Source organism: Plectropomus leopardus, chromosome 1 (genome assembly GCF_026936395.1).
Source record: "Plectropomus leopardus strain MGB_pleo_1.0 chromosome 1, ASM2693639v1, whole genome shotgun sequence".
NCBI lineage: Eukaryota > Metazoa > Chordata > Actinopteri > Perciformes > Serranidae > Plectropomus > Plectropomus leopardus.
Window position 1 is genome coordinate 3557239 of NC_142176.1, and position 20226 is coordinate 3577464.

Consider the following 20226-nt stretch of genomic DNA (forward strand, 5'->3'; position numbering starts at 1 on the left):
AATCTAATTGGGTCCTCCTTGAGTCCACTTGAAAGTTTGTGCCAAATTTGAAGAAAGTCCTGCAAGGTGTTTTTGAGATATCGCTATCACATGAACAAGACAAATGCAAGGTCATCATGACCTTTGACCACCAAAATGTAATCAGCTCATCATTGAGTCCACTCAAACGTGCAAGAATGAGACAGATAAGGACAACGGTGGCTCTGAGATTTTGATCACCGTAATCTAATCAGTTCTTCCTAGAGTCCAAGTGAACATTTGCTCTTAATTTGAAGTAATTTCCTAAAGGCCTTCTTGAGATACTGCTTTTTCAAGAATGAGATGAATGCAATTCACCTTGACCTTGCCCTTGAACTTTGACCTATCAACACCAAAATGTAATCACTTCATCGTTGTATCCACTCGAACATTTGTGCCAAATTTGAAGAAATTCCATCAAGGTGGTCATGAGATATCATGTTTACAAGAATGAGACAAATGCAAGGTCACAGTGACCTTGACGTCTGTCCACCAGAATCCAGTCAATTCACCCTTGACACCAAGTGTACGTGCTGAATTTAGGGAATCTCCCTCAAGGCCCTCTTGAGACATTGCATTCACAAAAATGAGATGGATGCAAGGTCACAGTGACCTTGACCTTAAAATACCAAATTTTAATCAGTTCCTCCTTGAGTATACTTGAATGTGACACTGATCACTGTTTACTTTACAAGGTGGTGGAGGAAAGAGTCTTACATAAGAAAAGCATCAAAAAGCAGCAAAGTTAAACACACTTCTGCACAGCAGGCAGCTGGACTCATAATTACCTTTATCTGGTCCTCGTCCCTCTGCCGTCCTGGTCCAGAGCTGGGCAGCAGACATGTGGGTCAGCAGCGAGGAGATGAGCTCTGAGGCCTGCTCCTGCTGGATTTCCCGTCTGTCCGCCTGCAGAGTGATATTAATCAGCCTCTCCTCCACCCGCGGCTGCAGTGAGGCCTCCTGGGCAGCAGGGGGAAGCAGAGACACACTGAGTCTAGGATCCAGATCCATGACTGAGAAGTGACTGTGGCAGCTTTGCATCATCTCATCCCAGCTGGGACTCGGACTGGCAGTCGACACTTTCCCACTTGACCCTCTGTCACCGCCTATCAGCTGGACGGTGAAGATGTCTGAGGCAGGTCCAGCGACACACTTGTACACCCCGATGTCCCCGGCACCCAGGAGGTGGATCTTCAGAGAGCCGGATTTAGTGACTTCCAGGCGTTTGGAGCTGGGGAGGGGGCGTCCGTCTTTGAGCCAGTGGATGTAGGCTTTAGGGAACCTTCTGACAGGGCATTTGATGACCAGGGTGGTGTTGGGTAGGAGGTAGGCGTGGCCGCCGACGGTCAGGTGGAGGCGTTTCTCCTTGTGGGTCTGGATGTAGATTCTGTGCACACCCATGAGCAGTGGACACCACCGTTTAGGGGACATCCCCTCATTATAACCTCTGACCTTTGGAGGATGCCGTGCTGTCTGCCTGACCTGATTATTCACCGGAACCTTTCGGTTGTCTTTCTCTTTCTTGTGCTCTGTTATTGAAAATGAAGAAGAGGAGAAAGAGAAGTTTTTGGGGTTTTTTTTCCCAACATTTTCAAGTTGAGGTGTGAATTTTATTTATTTTTTTAATGAGACATAAGACAGAGTGAGATAAAAAGAAAAACATTACTCTAAATGTCACTAATTATCATATTTTATTTAACTGATTTTATCTGGAAATGTAGAAACGACACATGAAACCTGGATTTACATCATTGTTCTTGTGCTGCGTTTAGACGCCTTTCACAAGCTATGTGACCCTTTAAAACCTGAGCAAATTGGTTTGATTTCTTCTGAAAACATGGGGGGGGGGGCAAAGACCAACTTGGCAACAAATTTAAAAAATCTGTAAAACTTGACAAGAAAAATACTTGAAAAATTGTTTTTAAAAAGTATTATTAGTATTGTTAAAAATTAACCTAAACAAATAGGTAAAATGTCCAGAAAACTGTATTTATAATTATTATATTTTAAATTATATTACAAAAAATATATAAAATTAATATTGTCTTTAATATTTTAGCTCCTTTTAGGTATTTTCTTATTTGTTTTTTCTTCTTCTTTTTTGCGTATTTTTAGATCATTTTATTCTAAATATTCTATTTTTTGGCCATGTCTTGTTAAGTTACTCATTGCTTTATCCCCATGTTTTTGAAAGAAGTCAAACCACATTACTCTGGTTTCAAATTAAATGAGCATGGCACCAAATGTGTATTACTTAAGCTTTGGAGCTTATGATCATTTTTTTTCACCCTCTTAAGACAAAGCCAGGCCACCTGCTTCCACCTGTCCCAATATAATGTGCATCCTGAAGCATCTGCTTCATAATAAAGTGAAAATGTAACATATCTGTGGTTTGCAGAAACATACAAAGCCCTCATGTTTTCTCTGGTGACTGAGATATTGTTGTTACTGACATCACTGATTCAGTTCACTGACTTTATGACTTTTCTCTATTTGTGCTTCTGTTACACAACGATTTATCATTTACATTTATTTACTCTGAGGGCTTTCCCGCAGCGCCCCCGTTTTTATAAATAGTTTGACTTTGAAGTCTGCAGTGCTCATTCAAATCAGCAAACGCCTCACATTAAATCGACCTCTGATATTTCCATATATACCAAATGGATGAAGGGCGAGGACACATTTTAGGAAAGTCCATGGGAGACCCATTAAGAGGGATGCTGCCATAGGGAGGAAGAATTAGAGTGGGTAGGGATATATGTGTACGCAAAACATTTCAGCTATTTGTATCATCAGTTCTTCTGTGGTATTTGCAAATAAAAATTTGTTGTGGTTATAAAAGATATTCTTTCAGAGCTCTTCCACAGAGCCTCTGAGCACAAAAACGCAGTCATTTATTGTAAGGTATTACTTATTGTAAGGTGCTCTATATTTTATGTCTGAGCAGCTCCTTTACTTAAGTAGAAGTACTAATACCACACTGTGAAACTACTCTGTTACAATTAAAGTCCTGCACTGAAAATGTTACTTATGTAAAAGTAAGTGTAATGATGAAAAACTCAATACTCAAAGTATTGAAAGTAAAAAAAATAGCCAATGCAGAGAAATATGCTATATATATATATATACATATTCTTTTTTTAAATGGAAAAAGTAAAGTAAAAGTAAAGTTAGTATAATGATGAAAAAGTACTCAAAGTATTAAAAGTAAAAATAGCCAATGCAGTGACAATACACACAAAACAAAAAACTGAAATGAGAAAAATTTGTAAAAACAAACCTCAAAATTATTAACCCCAAAAATGAAAAAAAGAAACACCAAAAAATCTATATTATAAAAAGTAGAAAAAAAACACCCCAAACCTCACAATTATAGAAAATTACGTATATAAGAGAGAGAGAATTTAAAAAATAGTTTAAAAATGTAGGTAAAAAAATATGAAAATGACGTAAGTGTTTATCAAAATAGCTGTCAATTTATTTTCTGACAATCAGCTAATTGATTAACCAACTGCTCATTTCAGCTGTACTTGTATAAACTGTTTGGTTATTTAATTTATAACAAAAAATAATATTTGATGTGAAAACAGTAAGTTGTTAAGTTTCTGAAGCTGTCAGATAAATGTAGGGAAGTAATAAATTACAATATTTTCCTCTGAAATGGAGTAAAGTAGAGTAAAAGTATAAAGTGGCATGAAAAGAAAATACTCAAGTTAAGTATAAGTGTGTCAAATTTGTACTTAAGTACTTGAATAAATATACTTAGCTACATTCCAGCACTGAGCGGGAATTTCACGCAGCCCGAGGACGGACGAGGACCCGTCAGTGTGACACCTTTATTTGTTCACTGTTACACACTTGAGCTAAACGCAGAATCCGTCCTGACGAATGAAGCAGTTTGGGTCAGAGGGAGCACCGATGACTGTAAACCGCACTGATTGATGGTCATACTTAGACTGTGAGAAAATGCAAACGTCTCCCTCCCTCGCTGTCTCCCCTCAGACTCCCGGGCCAAAGGGGCAACGGCCAAATAAGATCCGACATCATTAACTCCAATAAAATACAGCGAGATAAGATCTGGGGCAGAGACGTCGGTTAATTTAAGCATGGTTGGAAAAATAAGAGTTCAAGGCCATGGTGATTATTAGTGGATGAATGGATGGTCCATGTGAACGCTGGCTTTGGGATCCACTGGTATGTTAGCGGAGAGGATACATATAAGTCTTTAATTTTTACTCTAACACAATTTTACCGGAAAAATCATATTGATATGAGGTTAAGGAGGTGAAGCAGGGAGAGAGAGAGTGGAGAAATATTAAAAACAGAGAGTGTACAGAGTGTGAAGTGGTAAAAAGACGGTGTTTGCTGTATTACATTTTAACACTGGTTTGTTTGGGCAGTAAACAACATTTTTTAACATTTTCAGTCCTGGATTTCAGGCTAAAGCACGGCATGACAAGAGGAATGAGAGTTTTTATAAGAGTTCACGAGATGTTGGTGCAACTTTAGGCAACAATCTGAATTTTTATTTAACCTGAATATCAAGTTCAAATGTTGAATATGAGTGAAAAAAACAAATAACTTAAGTAGTTGCTGATATTTCTGAGTTTTAAAACCTTCAAATCTGTATTAAAACTCTGTCTCCTTTCTGATTTTCCCATATCTGTTTTAAAGGAATACTTTAAAATGACCATCTGATTATCAATGAGTGTGTTCATATGGACATGAATTGAATTTTTGGATCGCATTATATACAACAGATCAAAATACCATGGTCAAATGAAACTGTAAAAGTCCTCCTCTTCTATTTCTTGGATAATAACATTGGATAATTTAATAATAACTGAACTATGAGGGTACAGAACAAAATAAATAGTCAATAAAAATACATAAAAAGCAGTATAAATATATAAAATGCACAAGTTAAAACAAACATACCAAAACAATTAATCAAATACATATATGAGAGGTGAACGGCTCAATATCGGTCAAAGGCCAACGAGAGGAAGCGGGTCTTGACCAATGACTTAAAATTCTCCAGAGTCTAATATAAAGTGGTAAATTACGCCACAGATTTGGAGCTGCCACCGCAAAAGCTTGGTCACCTTTCATTTTTGGAGGTAAAATGTTAAATGAATCCTGGCATTGATTTAAGGTCGTATCCCTCAGGCCTACTCCCGATGACCCAACCTTGACCTTAATCCCGATTAACAAAAAGTTGTTGTAGAGAGAGAGAGAGAGAGAGAGCAGGGAGCAGCAGCTGCAGAAAACATTCGATAAAACACATGCAGACTCTCAGGAGTCCCATTGCATCAGCAAGCATTGAATTGTATGTTTTAGAGTCCGTGTCCCAGCTGAGGGAGTTAGAGGGACTCAGAATCTGATCAAACTGTGTCTCCTCTGAATAGTGAAACGACTCTGTGTGCATTTTCTTCACATGCACACATTAAACATAAACGTGCAGATATTGAGACTGCATTTCCTCCCGCAGCCTTTATGTGAACTCATCAACACTGAGCAGCTGTTGAATTCAATGCATGATTTTCAGATGTCTTTCCCACATGTTGGGACTTCACACACTTCTTCCTCGCCGCATACGTTCTGGACCGCACAGCGTGTTAGCATGAGGACTGAAGATAAGGCTGGCTGGGAGTTCAAAGTGACCGTTTTTCCTTCAAATGTTCAAAGAAAGAACGGGATCTGTTGATAGCTTGATAAAGTGAGCCCCTGCAGACGGTTGGGGAGTGTATACATTGTTCACAGCCTCATGGGTAAACACCTTCCAACCGTGTACCAACATGGCGATCATGAGAGTTTTAATACGGCTGTAATGAAGCCTGTCACAGCGACAGTTCTTCTTACTGTGAGTTTATATCAGAAAGAACAAGCGAACAACTCTGCATAATCCAAAATGACGAGGTACCCGCAGAAATCGGGGACTACTTTAAAACCACGTATGAACGCTTCATTATACAACAAGTAGCCCCGAGCAAGCAATCTGATTGGTCAACGAGACATTAAAAAAGTGCTCAAATCTGCACGACAGCACACCTGCCTCATCACTGTAAATATTACTCCGCCAATTCTTAAGCACCGCACTCACACACATTAGTGGGTTACCCCTAAAATTAACAAAAAAAATCAGCAATTCACTAAACTATAAACTAACACAAAGATGACAAAAACCAGCATCTTCAGTGCTGCTTTTCAGTGTGAAGTACTGCTGCCCACCCAAAACCTGGGTCTGAATTAGCCAGAGTATCTGTGTTTTAAGGCTGGTTCTTGTATTAGTGTGGAAGGAGCAAAGCAGATCTGAAAATATATTTGTAATATAATTTCTGGTTATGAATGCACCTTTGCCTCTGTTTTTTGGGGCTGATGTCAAAACAGATATTAGGGAGTAAAAACAATTCCAATATTGATATATCAGCTGATTTTATTTTAAATATAAGCAATTATGCACTGCAATTATCGCTCAGATATGGCACTTGTGACAAAGATATGTAATGGAGGCAGGATATTTTACATTAAATTAACATTAAACAAGAAAACAAGCAGCACAGCTTTTGTGACTTGCGCTCCAAAATTACGGAGTACCCCTCCCAAAGCTGCGGGATTCAATTCAATTCACTTTTATTTATAAAGCCAGTTATCACAGATAACAGTTCGCTCCAGAGGCCTTCATAGCACACGGCATCCCTCTGTCCTTCACAGCGACGGAGGCGGGCTCAGTGAGCATTTCTAAACGACAGCTGAAAACCTATTTATTTAGTCAAGGTTAAAAAAATGTTATTCCTGTAATTGTTATTTTGTAACAGTTCTGTCATTTTTTTTCTATTCTTACTGGTCTCTGTACTTTTTACCTTGACTTTTATATTTTGTTTATCGCAGACTGTCTTTTGATTTTCTAATGTTGTTGTCCTTTTGTTTTAGTGATGCATTTTTGTTGCGAAGCACTTTGAGCTGCATCCTTTGTATGAAAAGTGCTCTATAAATAAAGCTACTATTATTATTATCATCATCATCATTATTATTATTGAAGAAAATGACAGAAACAGTAAATTTTATTGGGAATTTTTTTCTGTATCATGTTCTGTTAAAAATAAACTTTTTATATCGTGGGTATCTGACACCGATATATCTGTGATGAGCCAATAAAATCGACTAATATATTGTTATATATACTGATATATTGTTGTGTTTTAAAAAAGACCCAAAGGTTTCATATTACTGTCATTAGTGCAACAAAACCCACCTTAGGTACTGTTTTTCACATTTGGACAAAAAGTACATATACCATAGTAATATGGTGTTTAAATATGTGTGTGAGTGTGTGTTCTTACTGGGACAGGCCATCATGCGGCAGGTTCGTACGAGCGGTGGTGAAGGCAACCCCGAGCACAGCTCTCTGTCCACCGTCGCCTGGTGGCCCATAGCTGTCAGCTGGCGACACATCGGCTCCCGACGCTGGATCCCCAAACCACAGGACACCGAGCACTGCACGGGGAAACAGAAGAGAATTTAAGGGAATGGAACGATTCTGCAAAACCTCAAACTGGGTTTTATTTAGCAGCAATGCTTTTCACAGACAATGTTTTGGCACATGCCAAGCGAATTATTTCTGATAGAATTACTGTTGAATTATGACAGGATGTAAATGGTACAATAGCAGCAGAACATGAACTGTATCTTGCACAATTGTACAATATAAAAAAACACTGAAACTCAACACATACAGTATGTACGTAAACATACTGTTATCCAGTTTCATGTCTCTTTACGTTAATAAAGTGTTTTCAAGAATTGTATTTGTACCAGCGTCTCATTCTGCATTCAAACCATGTCCCTCTTATGGAGCAGTTTATACTCTGACTGAGCAGGATTATAGAAATGTGGATGTTGCAACACAGCTCAGGCTTTATGGCTCTCTTTTGCCTCAAATGTCAGCACTGATGAGACGTTTCACTGTTGGTTAACCTTTTCAAACGAAGGCAATATGGCCTGATTTCTTTAAAAAAAAAAAAAAAATCTTGGGATGAAGGTAATGAGATACTTAAGAGGAAATGACCCAGAATTTAGTAAAAAGTGCAAGAAAATTACCCAAAAACTAGTAATAAAAGAAATCTAAAAAAAACAAGAAAATGATCTGGAAAAGTGCTTAAAAATGCATTATAATTCTGTAACATAACGTTAAATATGTAATCATAATAATTACCTAGTTTTCCCCAAAGATTTTTCTTTTTCTCCTAGACATTTAGCCCCTAGCTTTTGTAAAAATCATTTTCTAAATATACTAATTTCTTGCAATTATTGGAACATTTCTTACCAAGCTGCTCTTTGCATTTCTCATCCCTCAGTGATTTTGAAAGACATTGCACCAATTTGCCTCAAATGTCAGCACCATCAAGATGTGTTACTGTTGATTAACCGTTTTAAACCAAGCCAATATGGCCTGATTTCTTTTTAAAAGGCAACTTCAGAAGAAATGACCCAGAAATTAGTAGATACAAGAAAATTACCTAAAAATTGGTAAAAAACAAAACAAAAAACAAAAAACAAACAAACAAACAAACAAAACAAGCAAAAAATTACAACCAATCAAACAAAAAAAAATTAAAAAACAGGAAAGTAAATAAAACAAACACAAAACATGGAAATTACGTGAAAAAAACTTAAAATAATCTTAAATATAAAAAATAATATTTTTTTCTGTAAAATAATTTTAAAATTATAACTACGATAATAAGAAATATAGTTCGCTGGAAATTTTCCCCTAGCTTTTAAAAAATAATTTTCTAAATCTAATAATTTCTTACAATTTGCGGGACATCTCTTGCCAAGTTGTTCATTGCTTTTTCCACCATGTTTTTGAAAGAAATCAATCTAATTTGTTCTGAGTTAAAAAATTTACATATTTGTGAAAGCCGTCTTAATGCAGCACAAGAAAAGTGACACCGATCCAGGTTTTAAAGGGTTAATGCTGCAAATTGAAATACCAAACAAGTCACAAAAACATGTGCATTTACATCTCTCCCACAAGAAAATCCATGTTTGGCTGCAATTCCACTGAAAAGAAATAATTTTGCTAAAAATAAAAAGTAACTTAAATAAATGAAGACTTGATCTGGGTCAAATTACACAGAAAGCTTGCCGCCTCCATCGTTTCTTTTGTTCTCACCTTTCCCCATTCTCCTCCTGCCAAGTAGGGCAGACAGTCAGTGGTGCTGCAGCCTCTGTTAGTGGCAGGTTTGGCCCCCCAGCAGGACCTGTCCCCCAGCCTCCTGTAGGCCCCTGTGGACAGGAGCTGCTTACAGTAGACCTTCCGCACCTGGACTCCGCCCCCACAGGACTGGGAACACTGCAGGGAGGGGGCAGAAGAAGACAGAGGTTCGAAAAGAGGATTTTAATCCAATTTTATTACACACACAATCTCATGCATGAGCGCGCGCGCACACGCACACGCACACGCACACACACACACACACACACACACACACACACAGTCCGTACCTGCTGCCAGGGTTCGGTCTCCCAGGCTGGAGGACAGTCCACCTGGTTGCAGGGCTGCAGGATGGCGGGTTTGAACTCCCTGCACTCGTCCTCTGAAACAGTCAGAATATCCTGCTGGTCCACTGAGAGCAGACGCATGCAAAACACACTCCTGGTCTGTATGCCGACGCCGCAGGACGCCGAGCAGCCGGTCCACGCTGTCACCTCCCATCTGCAGAGAATGAAGAATGGAGCAGGTCAGAAAAAAACTAACATCACCACGCAAGCTCTTTCTAGAAGACGGACCGAGGAAATGGAAGTGATACATTTCCCATTTTCAGCTCTAGTATTAAATGACACCTTTGTGGCACATTTTCGACCCTGATACAGCTCTTCTTTGTGCCTTGTCTCTTTCCACCTACGCTGTGTGGGAGAAACTGAAAGTATAGAGCCGAGTTAGAAAGAATCAGAGCAACGTGTATCTGAGAATGAAGCCGTCCAGCATCATTCCTTTGTGATATCAATCACTAGAAGATATATAATGTCAGGGCAGATTTTTAAATAGCCGAAGTACCCAACATGGGCAAGATTATGTCAGTTACAGGTTCTGGTTGTCAGTTTTGATTGTTTTTCGATTAATTGCCCAGCACTACTCTTTGAAAAATATTGTTCTCATTCTTACATTTTATTGCAACTTGACCACGGATCCGGATAAGACAAAGTTTTGGTCCGGATCCGGACCACGGTCCGCAAGTTGGTGATGCCTGACTTACAGGTACATATGATGAATCAGTGGTATGGGCGCTTTGAATAGCTGCCTCTGTGCCTATTGGTCCGACTGCTCCAGGTCCGCGCGCTGGAGCAGTCGGACATGTTTGCACGCTGGAGCGGGCCATAGGATATATCCGCGCGCTGGAGCAGTCGGACATGTTTGCGCTAGAGCGGGCCGTACCACATATCCGCGCGCCGGAGCAGTCGGATATGTCGGATTTATTTACTTAAAAGGAGTTTCCTAACAAATGCTCTTATTTTAACCCCAACCACGATCATTTGCCGTCTTCAAATGCGGTCATGTTAAACACAGTGATGAAAATGAGTCCATATCTTAAATAACTAACCTTGGCCTCATACAGGGCCGTTGTGTCTTTTTTGCTTTCTTAGAATTTATAAATTCAGAATAAATACAAGAATACAAGGAAAGAGATGAATCCCCACAGAGAAGAATGATGTATAGCAGTCACACACACACACACACACACACACACACACACACAGAGAGAGAGGATGAGTGTATGAGAGTTTTATAGACAGAGTAGATGAGGGAATATGGGAGTTTATACACTTCACTGTGTTCTCACTGTTGGTCTCCCAAACTCTCAGGCAGCAAGCAGACTACTCCCTGTGTGTTCTACATTAGTGCGTGTGTGTATGTGCGCGCGCGCCTGGGACGGAGAGGTCCCGTGCATGTAAGGCCGTGCACTCTGCAGCTGCTTCCTGTAAATGTCTATTAGAGGAGGAGAGAGCAGTAAATCACTGACTGTGAATCAGATGTGCTTCAAGTTTGGAGAACTACTAGATGGGCAAATATCCATCTGCTGCCTGGAAATGCAGTGACGAACATGTATTACATGTACATGTACACGTACGCATACACACACACACACACACACACACACACACACACACACACACACACGAACGGACAGTTAAGCACATAAATATTACAACCATCTTGTCACTTTTGAGTTCCTGCAGCTTTTTTAAAAAATTGCAAACTGACGTCCTGTGATTGTCCTCACACACTTCTTGTCCTCTGATTCTCTACTGGCTGAACTTCATAGTGTCATTATCACTAGTTTCAAAGTGATATGAGCCACATGAAGGAAAGACACTTTTTGGTAAATGTTCTTTTTTTTCTGAGAGTGAGATGAGACGCATCAGTCTCACGTCTGTGCGTGACATAGAGAGCTGGAGTTAAGACGTGGTCAGTCCATCTTCACCGAAGGATTGGAGGTGGAGAAAAACAGCAAGCCGCAGTGGAAAAAATACAGGGGATTAATTTACACGTTGTATCTGATTTGTTTAATTAATGCACAATTGGAAATATTAAGCTGACAATTACATGCTGGAACGATTTCTTGACAGACATCAGCCAGGCACAGTGACTCTGCGGCTGCATCAAGTATTTTGATCTCAGAGAGTTTGTGCCTGCACAGAGACCAAAACCTGTGCTCACAGAATACATCTGGCACAGCCCAGCTGCCAAAAGAAAATGTTGGCATCGTACAGTTCTGCAAACCACAAATACATCACATTCGCACGTTTCATATCAATCTCTTTAGAGTGTTGTAGCCTAATATATGATCTGACTTAGTGTGATGCCTGCAAAGCTGCAGACCGCCATTCAAGACCAACAAACAGGGGGGCTCGTGGCTCGGTGGTTTAAGCGGGCGCCCCATGTACAGAGGTGATGTCCTCACTGCAGTGCCTGCAGGTTCAATTCCAGCCTCAGCCCTTTGCTGCACGTCATCCCCTCTTTCTACCCATTTCACACTTAAGCTGTCCTATAAAATAACGGCAAAACACCCCAAAAAATCATAAAAAGACCAACAAACAGTCATTGCTGTATTTCTATAATGACTTTTTTACACCCACGTGTGTGTTTTGTTATGTACTGTCACTGTTTTTCAAGTGAGGTTAGTGCCACAAAAAGCGTTGTGTTTCCTGCTGGGAATTTGCAACCAAAACTGGGTATTTTAAGCCAAAACATGATCTTTTCCAAACCATAATCAAGTGTTTTCTGTGCCTAAACCTAACCACATGTTAACCACAGGGTGGTTGAAACAAAGTTTCGATGTGTCCGCTTTATCATAATATCCAAATGCAATGCATCCATGATTTGCAGAAATGACGTTAACGTTTGTTCTGATGCTTGCATTGCACTGGACCTTTATGCTCGAATTTTGTCAACTAAACCGTTTTGAGTTTTCATCGACTGAAACTAGACTAAAACTATGAAGGATAAAAACGACCAAAATGTGACTAAAACTAACAAGTTAACAACTAACAACTAGTGTTTTTGCCTCAAGACTAAGACTAAATCTTAATTGCTGTCAGAATTAACACTGACAGATGACTAAGACAGCTAACTTTGCACAACTTTTCATAAAGCTGTATACAGAAAGACAGCTGCCGACTGACGGAGAGCAGAGCTACAGCAGAGAGCGCTGAAACCGGACGAGAAAGATCTGAGTTTTGATCAGTTTCCATGTATTTCCAATGCCTTTCAAAGTCTTTTCGGCATTATGCCTCAGATCAAAGTGAGCAATCAGAGTGTTGAAAAGCGGAGAAGGAGCTTTGACTGCTTTAGAGACTGATTTCTGGAAGATCAGTCGGCTTGTTTTGCCAACTGTTTTGCAGCACCGAGGCCTGAAAAAAGCAAGAAGTCACAGCAAAGTAAATGATGGCATTCTAGTCAGTCCGTAATCGGGGAAAGATTTGTGAAAATAAGATCAAGGACTGCAGTTATGCTTCCTGCCAGAGCTTTGTATTAAAGTCATGTACTGTTTTCGACCGTTCGCTTGTGTGTGCAGCTTACTGTGGAGCTGTGTATTATTAGCTGCATGGTAATCATTTTCCCAGAGCAGCAGGAGAATCCAGCCTGAATCCCCAGCACGGCCAGAGGGACAAGAGGCCAAAATAAGGCGCAGGCTGCCACTAATACACCCACTGACCTGCCTGCTGGCCTCACATCAGACCGGGACAGAGGTGGGTAAATCCAACTCTGGACTCCGGAGCTGGAAAGTTTTAAAAGCGAGGCATCTGGCCAAGTCATTATTGAATCCTTGGTTCTGTTCAGCACCTCGTCTACATCAGAAGGAGGGAGCCTTCACCTCAGGGACCGTGGCCCGATTCGAGTACCTGACCCCAAAGTCCAGTTGGTTTGATCAGTGTGAGCACAGTGTGCTGTACCGCGGCACACGCCAAGTCCACTTTAACCCTTTAACACCTGGATCGACAAAAGTGTTTTTATGTTGCATTTTAACGCCTTTTGTTAAATTTCTGAAACATGGGAAAAAATATAAGAATAATAAGAAGAATAAGAATAACAAGAAATGTCAGGCAAACTGCAAAAAAGAGTAAAACTTGACAAGGAAATGATCAGAAATCTTTTTTTTGGGGGGGGGTATTTAATATTTTTTGAATTCTTAATTACATATTTAAAGCCAATCAGATCAATAAGCTGTTATTTGTAATTTATATAGCACTTTTCATACAAGCAAAACTGTAAAATCTGTACAAAGAGTGCTTCATACAATAAAACCAGAAATATTAACCCCGAAGTATTAATATAAAAATATCAACCCCCTCTGCTCCCATTTTGCTTTTATTTCTTTTTTGTCTTTTTGCTTATTTTCAGTTAATTTTCTTTAACCTTTTGTTAATTTCTTGGCAAGTTTTTGTCAATTTGTTGTTAAGTTGCTCGTCACTGTCTTGCCAAAGATAACAAGCCAATTTGGGCAGGTTTCAAGGTGTTAAAATAGTCCTCTTGAGCACGGTTCAAATGTACTCTGGTCAGTACGCATCGCGTGTGAACACCAACTGCACCAAAACATGGGAGTGAACTGATATATAACTACAAGGAGTTTTTAGCTGTAATGAAACAGTTTTGAGTTGATGTTGATGCCTCGATATCAGACGACAGCAAAGTCTGCCATGAACAGACCCCAATCTGCTCTGCCGCTGCCTTTGACCTGCAGTCGGAGCTTCAGCAGGGGCGGAGGGGTAAATGTGCTGCATTTTATTTTTAGTTTAAACACTTTCCCGGTTTCATCCCAGGCCACTTTAAACACATAATTTTGATTCATTTATAAAACCACAACCCAGCTCAGTTAAAACTCATGCTGTGAGCAGCAGCGCAGTGAAACTGTAGCAGGAGGAAGTGGCGCTGCAGCGTTTTAAAAGTCGTCTTTGCACCCCATCCAAAAATGCTCCCGCTCACTTGCATGCTCTGGTTGGGGTCATAGGAAGTAGTGGTTTGGACTAAAGCAACTACTTTTTTATTTTATTGTTTTTTAAATACTACATGCTAAGTAGATTATTTTTTATTATCACAGTCTGGGAAATTTGTCAGTGATATATGCAGAAATTTTAATTTTTATACATTATTATTTTTTATGCAGTATAAAATACACTTATACCGCTTAAAATGCGCTTTTCATCATAGGGCTATAAAAAAATGTTATACATTAATATTATTTTCTACTTTCACTGTGTTTATTTTTTTAACCAACATCAGTCCTAATCATACATATCCTATATTCAATTATCATTTTTGTCATGATGCCACTATGTTTTTAGAGGGAAAAACTAACAAAAATAAGATAACAAATGAATTATTTTCAATATAGTGAAAATTACAAATTCCAAGGCAAAAGCCCAGAATGACATCAAGAAATATTACAGTGCATGTTTTTACGCTTTGATGGCTGTGGAATCAAAAATTGCAGTTTGAATGGGTTTATATGGTGCGTTTTGGGAATTTTTTTTGTTGTACCAATTTTTCTTGCACAGTGTAATTCAGACTTATTGTAGCAGCTGAGCTAGAAAATCTAAGGTTAAACAAAAATACAAAATCTTGCCTAAATCCATGCCATATGCATCAACACAGCCAAAAATTATTCAAAACAATAAATAATGAAAAGCAAGTGAAATGCACCACACATACATGTGCATTTAGGTGGGATAAAAAACTGAAAAGTTCATAAATGTATCCTTCAGCTAGCATGTTTTACCATGAATGCATATTGTTTTTTTTCGGCCAAATAAATATTTGTGTTGCTGTAAAGGTCTCTTCTGTACCCAGGAGCCACACAGTCTACTCATGTTTCCTCACCAACCCAACCATCCACCAGCTCCAGTCTGACTGCACGTCTTATTGTGTTTACTCAGTAAGGTAGAGCTTGTTTTGGAAGGCCAAATATGGCTTATAAATCAGTCTACAAAGAAACAGCCCTTTGCAAAAGTCCCAAACTCTCCGACTGCACTCCCAGCCGTAATCCCAGTGTTTATTCAAACTGATGCAGGCAGCTCTGTTTAGTTTTCCTCTGAAATCCATCAATGAACTTCATTCCCAAGTTATTCTAACATGGGGGGAAATGATTTACAGTTTCAAAATGTATGGTTAATTCTCAGAGCAACGTTTCTGCTCTCCGTGCATGTAAGAAGGCATAAGAGTACAGAATAAAGCACAGAGGAGTTTGCTGATGACATTGGAAACACCTGCCTGGTGTGTATGGTACAAATTACTGAGTCAAATTCTAAGGACAGCTAAAGTAATTAAGGGCCTGGCTGTGCGATCCTTATCTCCTGGTTTCTGGGTTTAGACTGCTGACATCAGCTTTGATGTTCAGAGGCCTTTTTCCTCCCTCTGTTCAAATCTCATTAAGCTGTGGAAAGAAACATGAGCTCCTGTTCCCTGCTCATTGAGCGCTGGCACACACAGCGGGAATCTTTGCGATACACTCCCTGATTGTGGTGTAGCACCCAGAAGTACCACCCAAACCCAAAATTTCCACCCAATTTAGTTAGGTCAAGTCAATTTTCACATGTCATGATTTTGCCTCAAAGGGCAGTTTACTGGTGATATTTAATTCAACCCTCTTTGAAACTCAACTCTGAAATGTGCTGAGTTTTAAATATTGTGACCTAGGTAAATTTCTGAAAGGTCATTTGGGGAAAGTGTAGCAAAGTCTTACCTTCTGGCAGCTGAAAAAAATGTGATTGCAGAACTGTGCTGTACCTAAATTAATATACTGATTCTGGATTAATGCATGACATAAAACATCCACGGTTTGCTGCTGTTATTCATCATTATTCTGTGATTTAAGCTCAGTGGCTGGATAGAAATGCTTTGCAATGGTGTTTTAATTGCACTTGGGTCAGCTACAATATGTGTCAATAGCCCCACGCTCCCAGTGTCAAGTACCAAACAACCACTTTTCACAGCACTATCCTCGCCGGAAAAACAGTGGCCGGTCGCTACAAAACACCTACATGTAGTGCTTTACAAGCTGCTGGAAAGCACAGATGGGTTGCTTCAGAAACCCATGTTTAGAGCCAAAAAAAATCAGCTGGAAATACACAAACAAGTCGCTATAAAACACCTGCATTTGGAGCCTAAAAGGCTGCTGGAAAAACACAGTCAGGTCACTACAAAACAACTAGGAGCCTAAATAGATCCTGTAAAACCACTGATGAATTGCTAAACACCGACCTTGGAAGCCTAAAAAGTCACTGAAACTACGTAGATGGGTCACCACAAAACAGCCATGTTTGGAACTTAAAAAGTTGCTGAAAAAATAACCAGATGGGTTGTTACAAAACAACCATGTTTGGGACCAAAAAAGCTGCTGGAAAAGCAGACGGTTATGACAAAAAACCCACATTTGGAACCGAAGAAGTTGCTGGAAAAAAACAACCACACAGGTTGGTACATAACACTCATAACTGGAGCCTAAAAAGCTCCTGGGAAACCAATGGTTCACTACAAAACACCCATGTTTGGAGTCTGTCAGCGATGAGTCACTTCAAAACATCCACATTTAGAACTTTAAACATTGCTGGAGAAAATACATTGGTTGCTACAGAAAAGCCCATGTGTTGGAGCCATAAACCAGATGAAAGAGGTAAATGGTTGCTACAAAACACCTATGTTTTGAGCCTAAAATCACTGGAAAACTGCACAGTTACCTACAAAAGAGACATCTTTGGAGCCAAAGAAACTGCTGGGAAAAACACAAACGGGTTCCTACAAAACACGCAGGTTTCAAACCTAAAAAGCTCTGATGGATTGCTACAAAACATCCATGACTGCAGGCTTAAAACCTGTTGGAAAACCACTGACAGGTTGCTACAAAACAGTCACATTAGGACCTAAAAAGCCGCTGGAAAAACATAGATGGGTTTCTACAAAAACCCCATTTTTTGAGCCTCAAAAACTGCAGACACACAGTCGTTGTTGTCTTTCAGCAGTCATTAACCTGGCTCACTTGAAACTTTGCACAACTCATCCTTGTATCAGCCACTGACATTCATGCGTGTGATACAGAGGTCAAAGTTAAACTGGGCACAAGCACAGAGCGTTCTCGAGCTTCCAGGCGGAGCGGCCCCTCACTGCGCTGTGATTCTTCTGGGTCAGTTAGCTTTCTACTTGGCTTGCGACCTTGTGGTCTCTCACCTTGGGGGGCACGGCTCAGGGTTACAAATGCGGATCATTACTGTCGGCCGGCTGGATGAATCACACTGAGAGTCCTCCACCTCCTCACCCTGCTTCCTGTTAACACACCTCACGACTGCTGTCTGCTTCCCTGGACGGAGGACACAGACAAGGACCCGTTGGACAATAGGCATGGACAGAATAGTCCGGAGCATTTCAACTGCAGACGTTTATTCCAGAAACCTTACCAGCTGCACACGTAGCTGAGCAGGTGGTGAAGCCCCTGTAGTCCCAGCTGTACACTTCCCCCGTCTGTGTGTTCGGGGCCCCTTGCTCCTGGAGGCCTGCGGAGATGCTTGGGACTTTGGTACACAGTCCCTGGATGCAGGGCCTCTCCAGCTGGGGTCTGTCTTCGCCACACTCCTCCTCTGGAAGGTCCACCTCCGTCTTGGTGAATGAGAGCAGCACCCGACACTTTACCTCCCGAGTTTGCTTGCCGGGCCCACAGGTGGTGCTGCAGGGGGACCAGGGCCCGGGTACGAACCTGAACACAGAGGCAGAGGACATATCCTTCATGTGCACCTCGGAAACATCCAAAAATATGGTGTATGGAATATTTTGTAGAATAAGAATTAGTTTTTTCTACACAAATTGTATTTTAGAATAGAGGAAAGCATAAAAAGAAGCTTAAATCTTTAAAGCTGTGTCCCTCTAATGCTGCCTTCACGTGCTCCTTGGATTAGTTCTGAGCACATAAACGACCCTCCAAAGTCGTAATTACAAGTAGGAAATCGGAAATTTCGATGATACCCGAATCACTGAGTTGTGACGTTTGACGTTTTTAGCAGTTGCACATTTTAGCATCTGCATATATTAGCAAGCAAGCAAACTTTTAACTGTAAAGCATGCCAGGCGAGTATACTAACATCGATAACAACATTATTTTATAACACCAGTTGCTGACTTGACGTCATAAATGCATAAACATGGCGGTCAAAAGTCAATAGTAAAAAACTTTTTACATTAATTCACATATCAAATATCAATTTTTGATCACATGTAAAGTGTAATATGGTATTAATGTTAACTGTAGAGTGACCTAGATTAAATCTACATATTGGAGAGAAGGCAGGCATCTCTACAGCCGATATCTCCAACACTCTGAAACTCACACCAGAGCTATTACTACTACTACTTTTTGGTGAACTGTGCCTTTATATACAATCTTACACAGCGATGTCGATGCTGAAAACTTAATTTGCTTCAGTTCACTGTGTCTCTTGCAAACTCCAGCTGCTTTACCCTGAAGCTGCTGACTGGCAGATGCAGCAGAGGTAATGTGTGACAGCGAGCTTGTTAGAGCAGCTGAGCGGAGGTGAGCAGAGAGAGAGAGAGACAGGTTCCCTGGAGGTCAGACGCTCTGCAGGGCTCTCCTGAGGGGAGCTGAAATACGTTCACGCAGACAGTCCTATCACTGAGAGGTAGATTCAAGCTCAGCCGCACAGACTCACAGAGGAAAAACTGCACAAATGAGCGGAGAAAAACAATCCTTTTGTCTGTCGAGAGCACGTTCATTACATAGATATGGACTTCCATCCTTATTAACAAGCAATCTGTTTTCGTTTATCTTGATTCTGCCTGCAGAGGGATCAGATTTTGATATGTAAATGAGGTCAAGAAAGGCGACACAGGAAACTCTTAAGGGACGATAAATTGGTTGCCCGACATCAGAGACAAAAAAAGCATATTGACGCTCATTAATGCTCAGCTACCTAAATCAATCAGGTAAAGCCTCGTCTCACACGTCACTGCGATCCCCGGAGAGTTTCCTGAAGAGATGCCGTTGTATGAGCTCTTCTTATTCTCCCTTTGCAGAGGACGGACTTGTGTGTTGTTGTTATTTTTGAGAGGCGGTTTGAAATAGCAGGAAGAGGAGGAGCAAGGTGACCTTGCAGTATGTTGAGTGCGTTGTTTTCGTAAATATGTGGCCAAATTGCAAAGGTGCCATTTTACACCTGACTGAGATCTGATCACAGTGTGACCTCCTGCAGATCGCTCTCTCTTTGCACCGCACTCTGCATGCATTTATCTTTCTTAATAGTTCAAAAATGTGTCAAAGTGAGCAAAAAAAAAACATTATTACAAGGGCTTTATCAGGGTTCACACACATTTTTACGTGACTTTTCCGTGACTTTAAGGCAAATTTTGAAGACCATTCTCTGAAACAACAACTGATACTCAGTTCTATTTCAAATAGCTATTTGAAATATAAATATATTAGTTTGAAGAATGACGAATTCAGAACAGGATTAGAACTAAATATTTAAATATTTAGTTTAAATATTTAAATATTTGTGTGTGTAGGGGGGGTGGGTACAAAAAGGTGGAGGCATATCAAATCATTTTTCAAGGGAGGGACTTAGGTTATTTATTTTGGCTTTAGAGGATGGACATATACAATTTCAAATAGCTGTATTTTGCATTTATTTATCAATTTTCTT

General features: G+C 40.1%; 1 protein-coding gene across 2 annotated transcripts in view; it reads right to left on the bottom strand.

Annotated features, from left to right (window-relative positions):
• The window catches only part of adamtsl3 (ADAMTS like 3), a 198732-nt gene that overhangs the window by 18196 nt on the left and 160310 nt on the right, over window positions 1-20226 (bottom strand). For both annotated transcript variants that reach the window (XM_088083412.1, XM_088083362.1), the window contains exons 16-21: window positions 17974-18269; window positions 17747-17876; window positions 9529-9739; window positions 9197-9376; window positions 7362-7515; window positions 807-1547 (exon numbers count right to left, since the gene is read on the bottom strand). In XM_088083412.1, coding sequence (XP_087939538.1) covers window positions 807-1547; window positions 7362-7515; window positions 9197-9376; window positions 9529-9739; window positions 17747-17876; window positions 17974-18269 — 1712 coding nt within the window. The remainder of the gene's footprint in view (window positions 1-806; window positions 1548-7361; window positions 7516-9196; window positions 9377-9528; window positions 9740-17746; window positions 17877-17973; window positions 18270-20226) is intronic.